At 40.3% G+C, this 21,026-nt stretch overlaps 1 protein-coding gene across 2 annotated transcripts; it reads right to left on the reverse strand.

The window, feature by feature from the left end:
* Positions 1-3,180: 3,180 nt before the first annotated feature.
* On the reverse strand, positions 3,181-17,522 carry tbx5b (T-box transcription factor 5b). Of its 2 annotated transcripts, none has more exons than XM_085180817.1 (9): positions 17,279-17,522; positions 14,682-14,828; positions 14,296-14,390; positions 13,872-13,991; positions 12,223-12,370; positions 10,677-10,829; positions 8,391-8,482; positions 7,102-7,355; positions 3,181-5,482 (listed from the first exon to the last, which is right to left on the reverse strand). In XM_085180817.1, exons 2-9 carry the CDS (start codon positions 14,820-14,822, stop codon positions 4,896-4,898), a joined length of 1,590 nt encoding a protein of 529 aa, XP_085036943.1. In that variant the 5' UTR covers positions 14,823-14,828; positions 17,279-17,522; the 3' UTR covers positions 3,181-4,895. The 2 variants fall into 2 exon arrangements, with proteins under 2 accessions (XP_085036943.1, XP_085036942.1); XM_085180816.1 differs by lacking the exon at positions 17,279-17,522 and adding an exon at positions 15,510-17,272.
* Between the last annotated feature and the right edge of the window lie 3,504 nt (positions 17,523-21,026).

The following is a 21,026-nucleotide window of genomic DNA, read 5'->3' on the forward strand; positions in this document are numbered from 1 at the left end:
GTGAACAAACACAATATTTCGTTATTAAGAACTGGGAAGATGTGAGGCCACAGCTAGTCTGCACTAGTGTGCAAACAGAGTGGCAACATAAAGTGAAGTCCTGCTGAAAGTGATATCATTGTGCTTCCTATCCTGTCTGGATGAAGAGCTCGGAGTGAGGTCAGGGGAGTGTAGGGTGTAATTTCTTGAATAGGTTGGTGTGTGTCTGTCTGTCACGCTTGTTTGGGTGTCTTTGTGTTTGAGACAGTGTATGTGTACATCTCCATTTGTGTGTGTGTGTGTGTGGGTGGGTGGGTGTGGAGGATTAGCGTGCCTCTCCAGTCCTCTGGCTGTAATGAGACGGGACACTGGCTCCACGACGGCCCGTCGCCCACTGGGAGAGTACCTCTATCCCTTTTCAGTCTGTCATATGTGTTTGGCTACTGGTCTCAAGACTTTGGTTGCATATTAGGATTTAAAACAATGAATTCTGCTCACATCGGCGAGTCCTTTTATTTAAACAAATTTACCTTCCATCAGTGAGAGTGACGGAGAATTAGAGACGTTGGCCTCAGCTGTTGGACCTGACCCTACATACCATGCTGCATCTGTATGTTTTTTTCAGAGGAATCAGCTACTCTTCAAAAGTGGCGGTGAGTTGCTGAAGTGGTCTAAAAGTGAGAGTCCGGCACTGAAGGGGAAAGCTCCATCAGGCTCCATCAGGGTGATGGTTCTGAAGTCTATAGATAAACAGCCATTGCTGATCAGGTTAGTCTGAGCCCTCTGACCCTGAACGGGCCTGTCTGCTGTTAGTTTGACCCATAACCTCTCCCTTTGTCTTTCAGACTCAACATGCAGGACAACCTCAAGCACACTCACTTACCCACGCACGCGCGCACACACACACACTCCGACTTGGCCTCTTATCCTTGACAGCCCTTACGCTCATATTAAGATCTACTTCAGTGATTTCAGGGCTGTTTCAGCCATAAACTCTCATTTAGGGGGAAATTAGCTTGGCTTTGAGTCTTGTTACTATACCGTCCTTAACAGCATTACGCCATTCTTGTGGCTTTTAAATAACAACAAGGATGGATAGGACCATTCAAATAAACCTCCGCCATCCTACTTTGTTACACTACATGTAATGGCCAGGCATTCATTGTTTTACATTATTGTATTGCCATTGTGCTGTCCTCTTAGTGCCACACAGAGCTTACTGACTCTAATTAGTGACACTAACATATGTGGAAAAAATGGTTTAATGCGTCCGTCAACCTATTTTACAGTGATGTCTTTTCAATTTGTGAATACCAGAGGAAGCTGAACAGGGTTTGGTAATGATGTTGGAGTTTCTTGAAAGCCACTTAGGAAAAATCCTACAGGCTTAGATACGCCCAAACTTTCAAAACGTGGAAAATGGGCTGATCTAAGCTTGGGATTCCAGAGTAGCAGTTGTTTTGACTAGTGCCACGCTAGTCAGGACGGACGAAGCCTTGTCGCCCTTTACTGCCACAGAGACGGAGCACCGTCAGGCTCACAGAGACGAGCCATAATCAGCTTTACCAATTATGCTCCATCTCAGACCACTTATTCCACACAAAATGACATCACGAATGCTGGACATCACACAAATGCCTCTCGGAGCTCCGCGAGCGACTCCAGTGCACATTTATATTTTCAAACAAATAGTTCAGACTGTAATGAAAAAAGCTTCAAATAAGTCTTTGATGTCTTTTAAAAAAGCATTGCAACAGAAATCGCTGTGCACAGCTGGGCAGCAGCTTTAACATGCGACCCAGCAGTCAGTAACTCTCATGGTTTAGTTGCTATACAAAAATGTAGCTCTGTAGGCCAAATGGGTGACATTTGAAAATGTCAGTCTTTTAACATGTGGTATCTTAATGTGTCTGTGTGTGTGTTGTTTACACTCTATGGCTGTTGGAAACGACTGTTGGATGAGCAGAAGAAAATTAGTATATGTAGAGAAAAGGGTTATAGCTCTGAGTGCCTGCGCGCGTGTGTGTGTGTGTGTGTGTGTGTGTGTGTGTGTGTGTGTGTGTGTGTGTGTGTGTGTGTGTGTGTGTGTGTGTGTGTGTGTGTGTGTGCTGGAGGGGGGGTGATGGGGAGATAATGATAAGCACCACTTAGGCTCTTTGATCACAAAGGTTCATCAATCTACTGTCTAACCAGCTGGTCTGAGAAAGTCCTCCACTGATTAATTAAGGTCCTTTACACACACCACACACACACAACCTGCGCTTGCTGTGTTTAATATTACCTCAACACTTAACCCAGCGCTTTACTCTTAACTTCCCAGCCATAAAGAGACATCACAGAGCCCCCTCACACTATAAGCAGGCATGAAACTCTCTGATTCTCCTTGTAGCATTGGAGGCCCCAGAGATCCTTTGTCTCTGGAGACGAAAGGGTTAACGAGGAACAGACCCTCTAAAGAGCTGCCTGCTTAGCCTTTGACCTCATGGTGTATGAGAGACAGAGGAAGGAACAAAAGGAACAAAAGGGAAAGGAAAGTTTGAAAACTTCTAACAAACATAAAGTATGTAATTCAATTAAAATACAATGGTTAAAGGCTATTTAAACACTTTTGCAATAAAAGAAAAAAATCAGTTCTGAATTGTCAGGTGTAGCAATATACGAGGTTTTTCTTGTGGAGACACAGGAACATGAGATGGCAATTTGGAAAGGAGTCTAAGAGAAGTGTGGGGACCACCAACACACCCCCACCTTCCTTTGTCCTCGATCCCAACAGACCCCTCCCTTTTCTGGGCAGCAGGTTGTCAGTGAGGCGGTCCAGCTGGTGGAGACTAGAGATGCCAAACAACCTGTCAGAGATAAGAAGAGGTGGACAAGGTATGTGCAGCTCCCAGACTACTCTGGAGGTTTGGCTGCTGAGAAGAAGAGTAACAGACACTGGGATCCGTTATGCTTGATAAGACAGCATAGTAAACACTCTTACACTTTAAACAATTCTCTCCAACACTGTTGAATGAGCTTGCACTTGTTATCAGATCTTTCAAATTCATACATGCCTCAAAATAGATAAACTGCCCTCCACTTAAAAGAGTTTCCACTCCAGAGGTGCCGAACATACTTTAAATAACCCGCCGGGAATGTTAATTGTTTGTCCTTGCTGTGTTTGCTGCCTAGTCACAAAGAAGAATGCTCCAACCAAAGGACTTTCTCTCTAAAATTTATTCAATTTCTGTTTATAAATCCCTTTTTTTGTAATTTCATAGAACAGAAAAGTTTGTTTATCACAAATATTTATCACCACTTGAAGATGGAGGGCAAAACTGGAAACAAACCCTCAAAGAGAAACAATGATCTCCGAACAATACCGTCTTATTTCACAAACAACAAACTATTCTTTACAAATCTAGAGTAATAAATACTATTGGCAGGAACAGGGCTAAAATAAAAACAAACTAAAAAGAACAATCAATTCTTATTTCAACGTCACGCACACACATTCTCACACACACACAAATCAAATAGATATCAAGGAATGATGAGGATCTTCTCTCTGGATGAATAATTTGTAATGTTAGAGCACCATATCACAAGTTACTGCATGTTAAAACACCTGGGCAGAGATATAAAAAAACAGACTGTTAACACATAAACCAGAGGCCTGTATCTATTCTTCACAAAAAGGGCCACACTTCTTGTTTGTTTCTTTTGTTTGCTTGTTTTTTCACATTTAGCTACAAGGATTAAAATGTGTCCCAAGGACTGCAGGGAAATGCGCGTACACAACCAAATCTAGCAAGCAATGAAATAAGGCTGTATGTATGACAGGGACTAATTCTGACTTAAAATGAAAAGACAACAGGAGTTGGTGTATCAACATTTACAGCTCTGTGTTTCTTTGTGATTGCTGAGCAATCCTCACGTGTCAAGGATCACCACTGGACTCATGAATAATTCACAAACAAACAAAAATGGGCCCAATGCACGAATGTATAACACGCGCTGCACTCCTGATCCGACTGGTCAGCTAAGGATAAAAGAAAGCCACGCGCTCATTGGCGTGTTCCGAGTGAGCAGAGCAAGCTGATTGGTCAGGCTAGGGTGACTGAGAGGACAGCGGTGACAGCTGTGTGACGCTGAGTTGTGCATTTACCCAGAATGCAGTGGAAACAGTGTTTACAGGTCTTTGGGCCTGTAGCGCGGTCTAAACAAACTGTTTATCTCGATGGTGCAGTGCCTGCAGCTACCACTGCCTGTCTCATTGGAAATGAACTCATAGCATTCTTGAGCTGAGCTGACATAGGCTTTACATATACACAGGCTCACGCGCGCACACGCTCACTCGGACAACTCATGCCTTTTCTCCTTCACCGAGACTGAGCATAGAGCTGCGCTTTGAACACTAAAGAGGAAAAATGTCTCCCTTAGGCTCTGCTATGAGAGCTCAGATTATTTTGGTCAGTAAATGTTACTGCCTGTCTGACAGTGGGTCACAATTTAAATCCTTCACAATACCAAAAAAAAGTGGGAGTCACTGAGAGGAGAACAAGCCTAGTGCTCACAGCGCAAACATTTGAATCACACCAGTCTTTGAGTTACGCAAAACAAAACACAAACTTTGATTTTCACTTTGCAGTTAGAAGGAGCTTTTCTTTTGTGAACATCTGGAGCATCATTGTTGTCCAGGTCCTGTCCTCAACAATCTACTACTCCTTCCAGCAGAGGGGAGAAACATGACTAACAGATGAGACCGCTTCACACAGCACAAGATCACACTTTTCACAATTATATTACAAAATTAATATCATATTTAGTTCATATGTAGTGCAGCTTCTTTCAGAAGAGCGAAAAGAAGACTCTTTAAATTTGGGACTAGGAATCTCTGTCCACTCATCAGTCTTTAGATATATCCTCTGATTTAGTTAGGAGGCTGCACTCCATTCTGGCACTCCACACCGGATGTGTGTGTGTGTCTCTAGTGTGTGGTAGAGAGGAGGAGACAGATTGGGCGTGTATCGGGGATATTCTCTGAGAGGAGAGCCGAGCTGCCTGCTGTGAATGTTTTGGGAGCTCTGAGATGGAGGTGCGGAGTTCTGTCTCTGGTAGGGATCGTGGGTGATGTGTTCTCCGAGTGGCGGAGAGGTCTGGTGGGCTATAGCGCTGAGTCGAGAGCCCTGAGGACTGGAGCTGTAGGGTGGATGAGGGGTGTAAGGTGGATAGGGCTCCATTGGGGTCATGGCGGTCGGGATGGGGCAGGGGTATGACCAGGATGCACAGCTGAGTTCATCCATTCTGGGCTCCGATCCGGCAAACATGCAGGCCTGACGCTGTCCCATGTCAGAGCTGTAAGGAGAGTCAGTGAGCCCCAGGGCTGGGTTGTTGGATAGACCGGGTGGAGGAGGGGGATAGGAGGAGGGGTGATAGTACGATTCCCCTTCACTTGGTGAACTACCAATGAAGGGTTTCTTGTATGAAAGCTGGTGGTTTTCCGAGGAGCAGTTTTCCTCCACTATAGAAAGACAGAGAAAAAAAATGCTGGTTTTCCATTTGAAGTTGAAGATAAATGAGAACTGCGAGAGTTCCAGCTTTCAATTTATAACTTCCCATTTACTACAGTTTAAGTAGCTGAGACACAAAAAAAATGTACACATGACGTTTCAAATTTCAAAGTAGGCCTGTCTATAACTCTTTTCAATACTTTCTAATTTTGGCAATGCTGTTTGTAGAAAAAAACAACCCTTGAAATAAACATCAAAGCACCAGAACTGCACACAGATCAATGGGGGATCTATGTAAAATGTTAAAGATAACAGAATGCCATCATTTCTGAATCATTTAATCATTATATTTAATTACAAATAACACAATGCCAACATGTCAAATGCTGAAACTAAGAAATTTTATTTTATTCATTTTTTAATGCACGTTTTTGGATTTGATCCCATTTTAAGGCTGTAAGATTTGAAGTTTTTAGAAGTAAATATGAAGAGGGGTTCCCCATTATGAATAAGACTTTAATTACAAAATAAGACTTCTGTTTCTTAATTAAGAAAAACTGCAAACAATTTAGCTAATTCATCATACACTGTACAAATAAAGGTAATAAAAGGTTCAGAGAATTTAGAGAAATCTCTGTAAATAAAAAACAAAGCCAAAGACCAATACTGAGCTTCGGTGCCCTAAGATAGACAGCATTCTGCTGTAGAAAGGACTCCGTGGGCTCAGGAAGCCATCACCAGTGAACACATTTCACCACTAAGGTCGCAATTTTAAACTTTCCCATGAAAAAAAGAAGAACACTTACAGTTCATAGACATTTATACTCAGGCCCTCCATGATGTGACATGTGTAACATCTTTAAAGACTCCATTAATGCCGAACAATAAATACAAGTTATTGAGCAACATATGCTGCCATTCAGGGAAGTACTGGCTTATTTCAGCAGTACAATAGCAAACAATGTCAAATGTTGCCAAGTACGAGTCAGCTGATAAACTGTCCTGCGTCCAGACCAGACCTATCACCTACTCCAAGACTTTGGTGCATTATGGAATAGAAAATACAACAATGCAGGGCAGTATAACATATTAAACATGTCTTTTCTGAAAGTGGTCTGAAAGTGGTCTGAAGTGGTTGCCATCACTTGTCAATGAGCACATTTTTTTTCAAAATCACTCAAAGTTTCGCAGCTTCAACATTTTTCAATTAAATATAGGCAAATTATATAATAATAATAACAACAACAACAACAATAATAATAATAATAACAACACTCTCCTTGTCAAGCAGAGTGTAGAATAATAGTTTAATATAAACTTCACTACATCACCCACTGGTAGATGAACGTCTTTGTTGTTGGTTAGTTAAAATACTAATTTACTAACTAATTAGTAATTAGTTAGTAATTATCTATCTATTTATCTATATATATATATGTATATATATATACATATATATATTCTCATGAATGCTTTTGAAAACAAGCTGGAAACTGGAAGGATGATGGTGCATCCTTGAATGCTCATTCAAAAAGACAAAACTTTATATTAAATAAAACTCTGTATTCCCTTTGTCTTCATCGTTATATGATTTACTTAAACCTGGTGTGAACACACAGTTTCCTCTTACCTTTTCTCTTGGTGCAGTGGTACACCTGTTGCTGTTGGCCAGACTGCAGGTGTGGATGAGGCAGGGTGTAATGCGTGGGTGGAGCACTCAGTAGCTCCTGAGGGCTGCTACCATTCAAGCCGTTCTCACAGCTATAAGGAGACCCAACAGCCTCGGGGGAGCCCCGCAAACCGCGACCCTCCCCACTGAAGGGACTCCCAGAAGAACAGGCTCTCTGACGGACAGTACTACGAGGGACCACTGGGTAATCCTTGCTGTAACAGAGAGGAAAACAAGATTACAGCATGGGGTAACAGTTTATCTCAGATGTTGTAACAAGCACAGGAAAGCAGCACAAGCCTTCTGTTCTCAAATGTGCAAATCTGTGCATGTATTATTATATTCTTATTATTAAATTCTGCTTGGTTGAATTCTTGAATTCTTGTTTTTTGCCCCTTTTCCTTCAAGTCTATTTAGATATTCTCCATCCTTTCAGCTCTGATCTCTTTCTGTGCACACTGCCCTCTTGGTGAACTCAGTGATGTGCGGGAGACAGCGGGCCACATCGCCCTGACTCCCACTGAGACAGTAACACAGTCGTGCACGCATACACACACACACACACACGTACACACACACACACACACACACACACACACACGCACACACACACACACACACACATATACACAGTGCTGTTGTGAGATAATTCAACGTTCTAAAAATAAACATTCATCCCTGTCACTTCACATAGAATCTCCTCTCCTCTCCTGTCCTCTCATATCCTCTCCTCTCCAATAAAGCAGGGGTTCTGCATTTAATGCTGTTCTCCCACCCTCTGTCTCCCCCCTTGTCTTTCCTCAACCTCCCTTCAGTGACAGCCTATCCCATTGGCTTGCAAAAACCTCTAAACTGCCTGCCACAACACCACTCAAATGGAGATTAGTTCAGCACGCAACCCGACACAATATAGGCCTGTCAGCTGATCAGTGGTGACAGCCTAAATAGACCAGCAGCAACATGATATCATGGACTTATCAATGCAGCAAAGGAAATGATGCTGGGTGTGCGTTTGTGTTTGTGCTGCATGTTCAGGGCGGGCTTTCAGGGTAAGATCAACCTTCAGGTGACAATGGCTGACATCTCTTTATACCACTTGGCTCCACTCACAGACACACTTGTGTCTTAGACCATATGTACCCCATCATAACAACCTCCCCCTCCGAGCTGATGGAGTTTGAGAGAGAAGAATAGCAATTGTGTCTTATAAAAGCTCACAAGCACACACACATCAACGAAGCTGTACTCACCCTTGTAGCTTTGCCATGCGATGCAGCTCATTGTCGTCGCTGCCTCTGAATCCCTTAGCAAAAGGATTATTCTCTATCTTCAGCTGTGTAATCTGAGGACAAAGCAGAGCAATATTTTACTTGCACAGGTCTGCAGGCCCAAAGGCATGCTCTGTTTTGTTTTGTTTTTTCTTCCATTGACTAAATCAATGGTTTACTATTATTCGGAGGCCCTGCAAGTGTTAAAAGGAGGACTGCTGGAGCTCTGCATGGCCAACATTCCTCAGCCGCTTACGTTTCTAACAGAGCGAACAGTGTTCTCGCAGCTGACACAGAATAAACTGTTTACCCAAACAGTCGCCAGGTTTAAGGATTTCAGGCCAAAGCTTTTAGAGGTCCAAAGCTTCGAGCTTTGATGTTAAAGCTTCAAACTTCTCCCAGTGATGTCATGGAGGTAAATCTTTGCGGTTTTTGAGGGATTTCATTTGGTCAAAGTCCAAGACCATCACACAAGAGGCGAGCCGGCTGAAGATCTGACACGAGCTCAGGTCCAAACAAACTTTGAAGTGCTGAAAATACTGATAACCCACACCAAACTGCTGGCTAAAGAGCTCTGATTTCTATTTAGCACCACATTAGTGTCTTACATATTACTTATTTATACTGCTTATGTTAACTATAGCTACCATGTAACTATAAAGCTTTTTAGTAATCATATGTTTCACCAAAAGAATTGAAAAAATTAATACAATCTCTAATAATAATAATAATAATAATAATAATAATAATAATAATAAGAAGAAGAAGAAGAAGAAGAAGAAGAAGAAGAGCTGTAATAATTCTTCTGGACATTTTTATCACTGTAATATATCATATTATTATTATTATTGTAGCACTGTAAGTGTAAAAGTCATACAAATACAAAGTCTTACTATATATATATATATATATATATATATATATATATATATATATATATATATATATAGTAAGACTTTGTATATATATATATATATATATATATACATATATTTGAGAAATATATTTATTTATATATGAACGTATACATAGACTTTGTGATAAAAATGTATTGTAAGCAAGAAGTATACTGTACTTATAATTACATACTTGTATTAAATATAATAATTTAACAATTATTACCATTTTATTATTATGAAGTACATGTATTACCTATAGTATTTTATGCAAACTTGACACTATAATGATAATAATTATAGCTAAAGTTGAAATACATTGCAATATATCTATGTACAGAAAACAATGCAATGCAAATTGGTTATAAGCTCAAAATGCCTTCTGATGGATTAAATCATTATTATTGGGGGGTTTTAACCTCAACTTTAATTATATAATAAATAAAATGAAGAATGCCACATTAAAGCTACAAAGATTTTTGCTTCTGTTTTGTCTACCAAAACACTTTGCTTACAATTTATAATTTCTAAAAGAAAATCAAAAGACAAACTATAGAAATATAAATTGTGACAGAAAACTTTCTTAGTTGTAACTATTTAAGTTATTTGTTATGAAAATTAAACGTGATGAAAATGAAGCCATCGCATGTGAACGTATTCAGCAACGAGGCTCAAAGCCTCAGCAATCTGTGTTTCTAATAGATGCCGAGGAAACTAGCTCAGCTCAGATTAAAGGAAAGAAACAGGTCATTAGAGGCTGACACTCACACAAGCTCGTGCACACATATAAACACACACACACACAGAGAAAGGGAGAAACTTAATGTTTACATGTTTACAAATACTAAGCTATGACGCATAAACAAATAGCATGCTAATTGGCTTTTTGGATACAAAATAAAGACAGTAATACAAACAGTGTGTGTGTGTGTGTGTGTGTGTGTGTGTGTGTGTGTGTGTGTGTGTGTGTGTGTGTGTGTGTGTGTGTGTGTGTGTGTGTGAGAGAGCCTTTGTGTGTGTGAGAAAGAAATTTGACTATAACTACTGACCAAAAGGCCAAAAAATATGCATGCATCTGTCACTGATGTTTAAAATGAAATCCATTTCCATTATTGTTTGAATAACTGTAACATACTGTAGCTCAGCCAGTGAAATCACTCTACACTTTATATTCACATCAACAATTGTTAAACTGTATAAACATCTTTTAAGGGTTCTTATACCATTATAAGGACTTCTAATGCATCTGTGTTACTTAGAGTACCCCTACTGTACTCATATACATTGTGAAACTTCCAGTACTTGCTACAGCATTTGCAGTTGGCTCCCCATGTTTAACAGTGCTTCGTAGTGTGCTCTGCATTAGGCTTACCTTGTGGTTCTGATAGGACGTCACAGCGATGAAGGCAGTCTCGGGGAAGATGTGAGTGCAGAAAGCTGTGTTTTTGGAACCAAAGCCATTGTTCTCATCTGCCTTGACAATATGGAGACGAGGCTGGTATTTGTGCATAGAGTTGAGTATTATCTACATGGGGGAGATATTATGTAGGTAAGACTGACAGGCCTGTCATGTTTCCAGAAAATCACTAGCAGATGCTTGGATCTAGACTTTAGAATCCAGGTGGCGATTAATCCCATGTAAAGGTACTTTGATTTCCAGAATCCTTGGCTGACATAAATGTTTAAAACAGAGATTACCTGTGAGTAGGATCAAAGTGAATGTCAGCAGTAAAAACAATAAAGGATCTTTGTTTATACAGTTACAATCCGAGACTAATTTTCTTACAGTAATGTGAACCCTGCAAGTGTTTTGGTTTTTTTCATCTGCATTGGTTAGAAAAATCGCAAAAATTATTCATGAAGGTCATGTTGTCCTATAAAGTAAAGAAAAAAAGGAAATAAATATACATAAAACCCCATTTTAAATCAACATATTAATCTTTGTTAATTAAACTTGTATGACATTTAAAGCCTTTTGAATAAATTGTACGCACCCGAGCAATCATCTGGTATAATGCAGAATTTAAAAAATGTGTTCAGCACTCACTGATCATCAACAAACTATTTCCGCGTATGTCTAATTAGACTTTCTGATTCATTCCCGTTTGATATTGTTAAAGACTTTAAGCTTTAGTTTGGACATACTGGTAACTTTAAACTATTAAAAACTGTGAATTCTGCGCACGGTCTAAACTATTTCCCACGACACTGACAACTCCACAAGTGGTTCTTGGCTAGATCGCGGCCCTCTCTGCGCGCGTTTGGGCGAGACCACGTTTGTTTACGCAGGGGGCTCTCGGTTTAACGGCAAAGTTGCAGATTATCTCTATATTAGTTATACTTATTTAAGTATAAAAATATTACAGTTGTGTCCTTTCTTTCGTCTTTTTCCCTTTTTTCTGCGTGCGCATGCACTGGAACCAAGAGGCGCGCGCAGAACGATAGCCTATCATCTGCTCTCACGCGCTTGTAACCATATGTGTCTCATCTCAAGTGTGCAGTGTGAGCTGTGCGGCTCTCGCGGTGATTTGTGTTGTGTTGTGATGTCGGGTGAGTTATACCCCCAGGAGTGAGCTTCACGGGCTCCTCGGGTTTTGCCTGCCTGCTGACCGAGACCGTGTTGGCTGACCGGACCTGTGCTGTACTTTGTATAGTCATTTTTCTTACACTGAAAACACCTCTCAGGTTTAATTATTTAAAATGCGTATAAAGGCTATTTAGTTTGGCCCGCAGGCCACCTTCATTAGGACAGCTGATGGTTTGTATGCTTATTATAAGTAAAAATAATGGAACTAAATTCAAAGGGCAAACTTTTTTTATTGTATCAAACAGAGAAGAGCGTGTGTTCTTGTTCTGTCTGTGACAGACACAGAAACAAAGCAAACAAGCAAAAAATACTGTTAAGCAGACAGACTCACGTGTCCAAAGGGGTCCAGGTGGTTGTTGGTGAGTTTGAGTTTCTGGAAAGAGACAAGCTGGCGGCTCCAGTGCGCCCCTGTGGCGGGAGAGTCCGGATGGACGTAGAGCCTACCGGGCATCGCGGGCTCTGCCTTCCCCGTTATCGACCTTTATGACCAAGGAAACGCGGTGGATCGGAAAATGCTCTGACACTGACACACACACGGTCCCAGTGGTTTTCGTGGTGTAGCAGGCCAGCGCTGCCGCCGGCTGCAGAAGGCCTGGTTAGTTCTTTAATTAGACAAACTATGTTTTGCTGGAGCTTACGCAGACACCCACATCTGGACCTTAACTCGGTTAACCGAAATGAACCGTTTCCTCCTAAACTGCTCTAGCGTGTATTTCCAGGCAAAAGTCTGAAATCGTTAACATAACCTGTATTTTTTAATAATTAAGAAAAATAACAATAAAGGTCCATCTTTATTATTCATTATTTTCCTAATTTCCTTGTAGTCACTGAGAAACAGACAGAGAAAACATCTGCACATTTTATATATTTGTACAGGTGAGTTTCCCCCCCACATACTTTGGATACTTTGCACAGCATAAACGAGTCGATATGTATTTTCCCAAACAACTAGGGCGCATGTGCGTGGAAACTACCAATAGTGTCATGGACATTCAGCTCCTAAAGTATTAAGAATTGATTCCGCGGTGTCAGAAATGATTTAGGCTTCTGTTTAGCCTGGGAGTCTGTGATGTGTGAACTTTTCATCATTTGTGGAAAGTATTGTGCATCCTCCTACACCGGAAGGCAAAAATATTTCTACAAACTCCCAGGACAGGGTGAAACAAAGCCCTACGGACCAGCAGCGACTTACAGGCTACAGTGTAAACACCGAGCCCCTCTAGTAACTTTACTCTCTGAGCTGGGACTTTGTGTCAGGTAATCCACAGACCCCTTGTGTCTTTGTAATAACCAAATGATGCTCTGAAGGGGCAGATATCTTGCTGCAGAGTCAGTTGTCCATCGGATTTCCCTTCAGCAGCACACACACACACACACACACACACACACACACACACACACACACACACACACACACACACACACACACACACACACACACAGCTGAATTGGAGATTTTAATCCGGTCTGCGCCGTCTGTCCGCCCCGTGAACCCGTCATATTCCGATTTAACCGGCGGGCAGAAACGGGGGGGAAACACGGGGAACTAGGCCATCCCAGTCTGCAAGAAGGACCCGACCTTTACAGAGTGCACAAGCGTGGGTGGAGTGGAGGGTATAAACCCACAACAACAAGGTTTACCCAGAGTTAAGTTCAGAGGTTTCTTGATATAAGGTTCATAAGCAAAGAGGGGGAAGGAGATGGCGGAATCTGAGATCTGGAAATGGAAATTTTGATTTATTTATTTTTTCGGAAAGCTATTATTGTATTTATTCATTTATTTTAAATAAATGTATATTTGTTATCATCCTCTTTCTGTTTTACCATACACTTAAAACATTTATATATTCAGATATTTTTTTGGTGGGGAAGCTGACCTATACCCCGAACACACTGCCATACAACGTTCACTACCATACTAACATGACTTTGAATGTCCTGTAAGTGTGTATACCGTGTTGTAGACATGTTCCTACGAACCATTTGTTGTCTGCGAATTTGTAGCGATGGTCATCTCCGGGAATGATGTCCATCAGGAGAATGTACTTGGTTTTCGGGTTGAGTCCTGTGACCTTCACTTTATAACTGGGGAACATCCTCCTGCAGGGAGCACAGCCAGAAAAAATCAAATAAAAACAGCGACATATATGATTAAATATTGATTTATTTTTTTTAAATGAATAAAATAAAAAATAAAAAATAAATTATTCCTTTAGGGATTTGGTTTCCTTTAGAAAATTTCCCTGCTGAGGCCCGGTGGCAACCCGCCGTACTGTATTTTGTCCCGTTAGGTTTATGTTTGATCAAAAAGTGTGACATTAAGAATAATTTGCAATGTTTTAAGTGGGACAACACGAACCACCAATAAAAATTACTTTGTGTTAAAGTCATTCGACAGTTTTACCTTCCAGCCTTGGTGATGATCATTTCCGTTCCTACTTCATCAAACTTGGTCCAAAGTTCCCTATCATGAAGGAAAACTTTGATTCCCTCCATCCCCTGTACAAAAATATAATGAGTGCACGAGTTAAAGTTTAAACCCTAGTTATATTTAAATAATTATTTAGTAATTAATAGGCATTATAAGCCACATCCGTGGCAAATTAAACCAACAGCAATGACAAAGTTTTGTTTACTTTTTTCTGCATCCAGAAGTTATTGTTTTTATTTCTATGAAAAATATGACTGGACGAGCAGCTATTATTTGTTTGGTAAAACAACAACAACATTGAATTATTATTTTTTTAAGTAAATTTAAATTAAAATCCAGAGTAAGCTACAGGTTGGTACCTGCTGACTGGACGCGCTCTGCGGTGAAGCTGGTGAGTTCAGGGTGAAGCTGGGATTTTCCTGTTTGGTCTCTTTTGGGGAATCCATACAGTCCGAGTCAGGGGGCTCTGCAAGGCCGTACTGGTCCCCTCCGTTTGCCATGTCCCACTGATGCACACACACACACACACACACACACACACACACACACACACACACACACAACACACACACACACACACCAGACATTCGCCCATTTTACTGGTTTATCTGATCAAATTCTATGCGCTGTTTGACACTCTGGATATTGTCTGGATATCTAATATTTCTAAATAATAATAATTATATATGGGGACAAAACGGTCTTTTGTTAGAGGGAGCGCAAAGAGGACACGATTTGAGTTTGTGGTGAAAACCCCCCACAAAGAACTCCTGGCCTTGTTTCCCTAAAAAAACCAATCACTCACAATAGATTACAATAGCTCACATAGAGTTACAATAGACTAACTCATCCAATCACCTAATTACAGACTTACACTTGAAATGAGATTAAACGTGCAGCTTGATCTTGAGCATTGTTTCCGAAGAAGGTTCAGATTCACTACCAGTTTTATGAGATCTAAACATCCCAGCTACCAAACTGGACTGCACTTACAGATGCCGTAATAAATGCACTGAGTTCATGGTTTACAGTACATGATATCTGAAGGTTTACATTCCAGTGTTAACAGTGCACAGAACTGTACAGCTACCACAATCATAGCTTGCAGCTTTGAAAGTGCACATCAAATCTAACCACTGTGTATGTCTGGCATGTTTATTTTGTGTGCTCTCTCTGAGGGCCTTTACCTCAAATGCACTGCCCTGCTCCCCCTGCAGAAAACACTCTCATCCTCTTCCTGCGCGCTCTGCAGGCTGTAGAGCGAGTATATATGTATATATATATATTTTTTTTAATTAAAAAAAATATAAATTTTAAATATTTCCAAGGTGGTTCTTAAAAAATCCACGTCTCCACTGCAGCTTTGTCATATTGTAGTTTTTAGTTTTGGTCTATTTTTTTCTTCTTCTTCTTCGTTTCGCTGTCCGTCTCCCTGCTCGCACACGGAGAGGCGCGTCCGCCTCGCTGCTTCCCGTCCACAGCTGTGGCGAAGTCTGAGATCTGCTCACAGCGCCTGTAATTCCTTCCTCATTTGTCTCGCTCACTCCCCATTGTCCTCGCGGACCCAGCAATAGCCTTGATCTGAACCCAGCTCATCAGATCCTTCACAACAAATGGAGTCAAGTCCGCCTCACGTACTCTGCCCTCCCCCTTTTGCCAACCCCGCGCTCTCATAGGTCTGCACGGTGCATCGGTATCTGCAGCCCAAATCATGGCTGTGACACTGGCCAATCACGCGCGCAGAAACACACACACAGAGACCCAGACGCACGCACGCACCCTCGATGGGGAATTATTTATTTATATACATTTATATGAAAATATATATTTATAGATATTTTTTCTCACAGCGTCTATTTTCCCCACCGCATCAATCATGTATTTTACAGCCTTCTCACTTGGTGTTATGTCACACAGACTTCAAGTTGACAAAATGATCGCTGGTTCATTTCCTACCTGAAAAAAAATCTGTATTATTCATAAAAATGTCCTGCTTGATCAGAGAAACGCGTTACTTCCTGTTTCAGGACAGAGGGGAGATATTTTACGCTTGAATTAAATAAACATTAGACACGTGATGGGTGAGTGGAAGGAGACTGTCGGCAAAGCTAGAGTAAAATGAAAATAAGAGAGACGTGGTCTGATTTTTTAGACAAATTTTCATTCGTGTGTGAGCATTCCCCTCACGCGAAAAGAAGACATATTAGCTGATAACTGCTGGCAGATTTATTTACGTACTAATAGGTTATTGATTCGTGTCTGTGTCATATTGGTGATTAAAGCACAATTTTATATATATCTACATATATGTTGGGCTACTACATACCAAGAAAATGTGACGTGGATTTGGGTTGTTTCAAGATAAACCCCCAAATATAATCTCACACGAGGCTAGATACAGAGATCTTTTTTATAGGAGATTATTCGGGCACGGAGGGGCCTATAGTAGCAACAGCATCGAGGTGACGCGAGCGCGCATCACATTGACTGGATTACTGTAGATCTTGATAACCGGAGGCATCCAGAGTTGAAAGTTGAAGAGGTCACCGGGAGGTCAGCATTACACATTTCCACCATTCAGCTTAACTGCAGTCTCTCCATTCATCTTTTTTGTATTAATTTAAGCATCAACCAGATTTTCAGATTAATAATTTAAGTAAAATATCCGAGATATTCACGACATAACCATCTTAGACATGACAGGTGGACAAGGTCTAAAATAGCTTACCAGAAAATACTAGAGCTTACATGTACTGACATACTGGCTTAGGACATAACACAGCAGTTATTCGATACGCTAAGATTACTACATCAAATTAATGTAAAAATGTTATCTCCTGCAGGCAATTCTTGCGCATAAATAGCGCTCTTTTACGCACGAGAAAGTCTTAGATTTATTCCACCTGCACGTGACTATGTTTTGGTTCAAATACGCAGTAATAATTGCATCTCTTACCGTTTTGAATTATCCAAATCCCAGGTGTAGACCTCTGGTTACCGCAGTTTGGTCCACAGCCTCTCCTGCATAACGCGCGCGACAAGCGGGTACTGCAGCGCGCTGCCACTGGGAGAGACAGGGTCCGTACCCTCTGTGTGTAATTGTGTGTGTGCTAGTGTGCGTTCATGTGTGTAAATGCAGATCCATCAAGTTTCCGAGCTGCTCGGACACCACGCCAATAAGCCTAACAGTATATACGCTCAGACGCACGCTACATCTGTGCGTTTTAAGGTGGCGGTGACGATTAGGTTACACGCAGCGTGGATTTTGATCTGATAAATTATTCACTGTTTTCGCACTGATTGCCACGCTGATGCGAAGCTTAGAATAAAAAGCTTCCATAGGCCACATGTTACACATTTTTAGTACCAGCCTAGTTTCTAAAGTCATTTCTAAACAATCATTTTTGGGAGGTGGAAAATGAAAATTCAAGAGAAGCTGCAGTAGATTATTTTGTTGATGCAGCCGAGCCTATACAGTCTGGGCAGATTAGCGTTTCCCGGACAGAAAGACTGGCCTGAATAATGTTCGTCACATTTATTATGTTTGTTTACAGAAGGTTTTTTATAGTCCACTCCTCAAAGATTTTGCTTTTCAGCTTAGGTGATAAGTCAAAACGTCAACTTAAATATTTTTTGCACAACAAAGACTCTTTTTCATTTCTTTAAAACTGTATTTGTGTGATGACACCGCTGGAACAACAGTCCTGCAGAAAGAAATAGTCTGGACAATTCCCACAATAAACTTTTTCGCAATTAACTTTGGTTTAATTACTCACCTCATCTGCTTTTTAATCTATCTGAAACAGTAAACCCACATACAAACATAAGAGATTTAAATATATATATATATATATATATATATATATATATATATATATATATATATATATATATATATATATATATATATATATATATATATATATATCAGAGGGATTCCTACGTAAAAGAAACATATTATTAATGTATTTTGGTTTTCAGGCTATTGGAAGGTTGTTGCAATCCGTTTATTTATTTAGAAAATTACAAGTATTTTCTCTATTCCTCGAAACACAAGGTTTTTTTTAAGTTTAAATATAGTTTTCCAGAAATATTTGCTAAAAGTCAATTAATTATTAATATGGGCCTGCAAGCTAAATCGAAATCTGCCGAATTGCCGCTTAAAATACACGCAGTTTAGCGCTTCTTTATAAGCCTTAAAACAAGATAATTTTCTTTTAACCATTTTTCTATAGACGGCCTATAAATATTTGTGATAATTAGATACGTCAAAATAAAAATATGAACTATATTTTGGATAAATATTAACTAAAATGGAGAAATATTTCAGATTAACAACCAAATAGTGACAAAACTACTAATTCTTTTAAAAAAAAATTACTTAACAAAGAGCGTTAATTTATAATTTAAATTATGAGTTTGAAACTTGTCTTTAAGAACAAATGTTTTTTTTGTCTATCCGATTGCTCTCAAAATGTAGGCACATTTCTTTGAAAATGAAACATTTACTATTGGAAACCACATTTTACAGGGCACACTTGCACACACATGCCATTCTGAGCAATACGCAGCCTCAGTATTCAGTCAAGTTCATGTTTGACTGAATACTTTTGTGTACTTTCTATTTAAAACAGTCCCACGTCTAATATTTTAATCTTTAGTTTTGAGTGCTTAATCTCATTATTAAATCAGCTTCTTAGGGTATAACTCTTCATTTGGTATGATCCTGTAGCTGCTTGGTCCAGAAGAAGAAAAGCTAGAGGCAACGGTTTGAATAAATGAGGTGGTGGTGGTTGCTGGAAGGCTCATTATTGTCCCATCCTGGCTTCAGCTGACTGGATCCTCTGTTCTCTGTCTGGAGGAAGTGGTGAAGGGGTCCCAGACCTCCTGCACTCAGCAGGTCTGTCTCACACACCTCCAGCTCGGCTAGAGCGAGTGTGTGTATGTGTGTGTGGCATTGGAGGGCAAGGTCAACCCATTTCTCTGCAAACAATCACATCACACAGGGCAAAATACATTCCAAACCCCCCCTGCCTCCAGTTTGTAAGGTGGTCTGATGTGGGAACAGCAGAGGGTGGAGGTTTGGCAGTGGTCCAGAGGGGGCCTCTGAGTCCAGATGAAGGAAAACCTGTTCCACATTAATATGACTTCATATTACACATGTTGAAAAGCCTCTGCTTTCTGCAGGGCACTAATTTAATGCTTTGCTCATCTGTAATATCAGATAATTAACAGACTAATAACAGAGCAATATGACATCACACTAAACCAGAATGGTTTACCTAAACCATTCTCTAAAGGACTCCACACACACACACACATGCACACACACACACACACACACACACACCTATTCTTTACACATTAACTAGTTTAATCTGAATTATTAGCTATTATTAATCTGAACTACAGGAACCCGAGGAAGTCTTGCAATTAGAAGTAGTGTCACAGACACACTCTTCCAGAGCTTTACAACACTGTTACCCATGAATGAATGAACACTCTCAGTTGGGCAAAACTCCATGCGGGTAACTCACTCACCATCAAAGGTCTTGATGCTCAGCTTCTCTGAGATTTTAAGGGTATGAAATAGAGCTTGACACATAAACTTCAAGTCCCACTTGGATATTCATGCCACAGTGTCTACATTTTGCACTGGATTGTATTCAGGGCCTATAAGCTATACAAAACACAAAGTAACCCTTAAACCCCCGGAGAATCAAATTTATATGCAAAAGATTTTTTCTCTAGAACAAAACTTGACCGAGTCTGTCTAGTTTTAATGTGTTTATTTTTATATAATACAGCCCGTCTGTGATTACTGATAATACACTTCTTTTCTAAACAAGTCTTTGTTATGATTTGTCCTCCTTGGTTTTATTATTGTGCTTATATCTTGCAGGGGATTAGTGTGAAAATCAATGGGAAAATGCTGCAACTGTTCAGATTTATAATACTATTTCAGTGCTTTAATGCTGAAAGGCTTTACAGCTTCTTGTCAGACTTTTTAGGGGGTTTACAGCAAGTCAATGTAATCTCACTGAACTACAAGCATGCTGCTCATTGAGTGTTTTGACAGCCTCATAGTATGTTGAATGAAGTGCGGTGTATCACAGCTCCCTCTAGTGGTAATCTTCTGCAAACGGGGAACTAATAACTGGTAGCATAAGAGATGATTATCATAAGATGTCATAAGAAACAAATAAAACCCGCTGTATTTAACTCCATCACTTACAGACTCCTCAAATCGGTGTACAAGCAACAACAAGCTTTAATCTTAAAATCATTTCTGCTGAGAGAAATAAATTTATTTTGTAACATTTAAAATCACCAGAGTGTAACCAATGTGAGCAGGAGGCAGAGAGAGAGAGAGTGCAGTGTGCTGCAGAGTCATTCATGTGGGAACATTAACATTTAGGGGAGCAGTGTGTCTGCCTGCCCTCATAGCTGCCTGTCACTCACAGGCATCAGACCAAAGTGCTGTGTGACCTTTAAGTTATGTCTGTGCAGACAGGAAAAAGAAGTTCAACCTCGAAGGCTTCTACCGTGACGCTGTATTTCCAGACGTTTATCTCTTTGTTTCTCAAACTATGAACAAACTCAGAGAGGCAAGAAACTTCAGACTACTTCTGAGCTTTCTATGTTGCTTTCAAGTTTCAGATTCAAGCCAAGCCCCACAGTTAAGGACGTTTTTTAACCTGGAG

The sequence above is a fragment of the Neolamprologus multifasciatus genome, chromosome 12 (genome assembly GCF_963576455.1).
Source record: "Neolamprologus multifasciatus chromosome 12, fNeoMul1.2, whole genome shotgun sequence".
Taxonomy (NCBI): Eukaryota; Metazoa; Chordata; class Actinopteri; order Cichliformes; family Cichlidae; genus Neolamprologus; species Neolamprologus multifasciatus.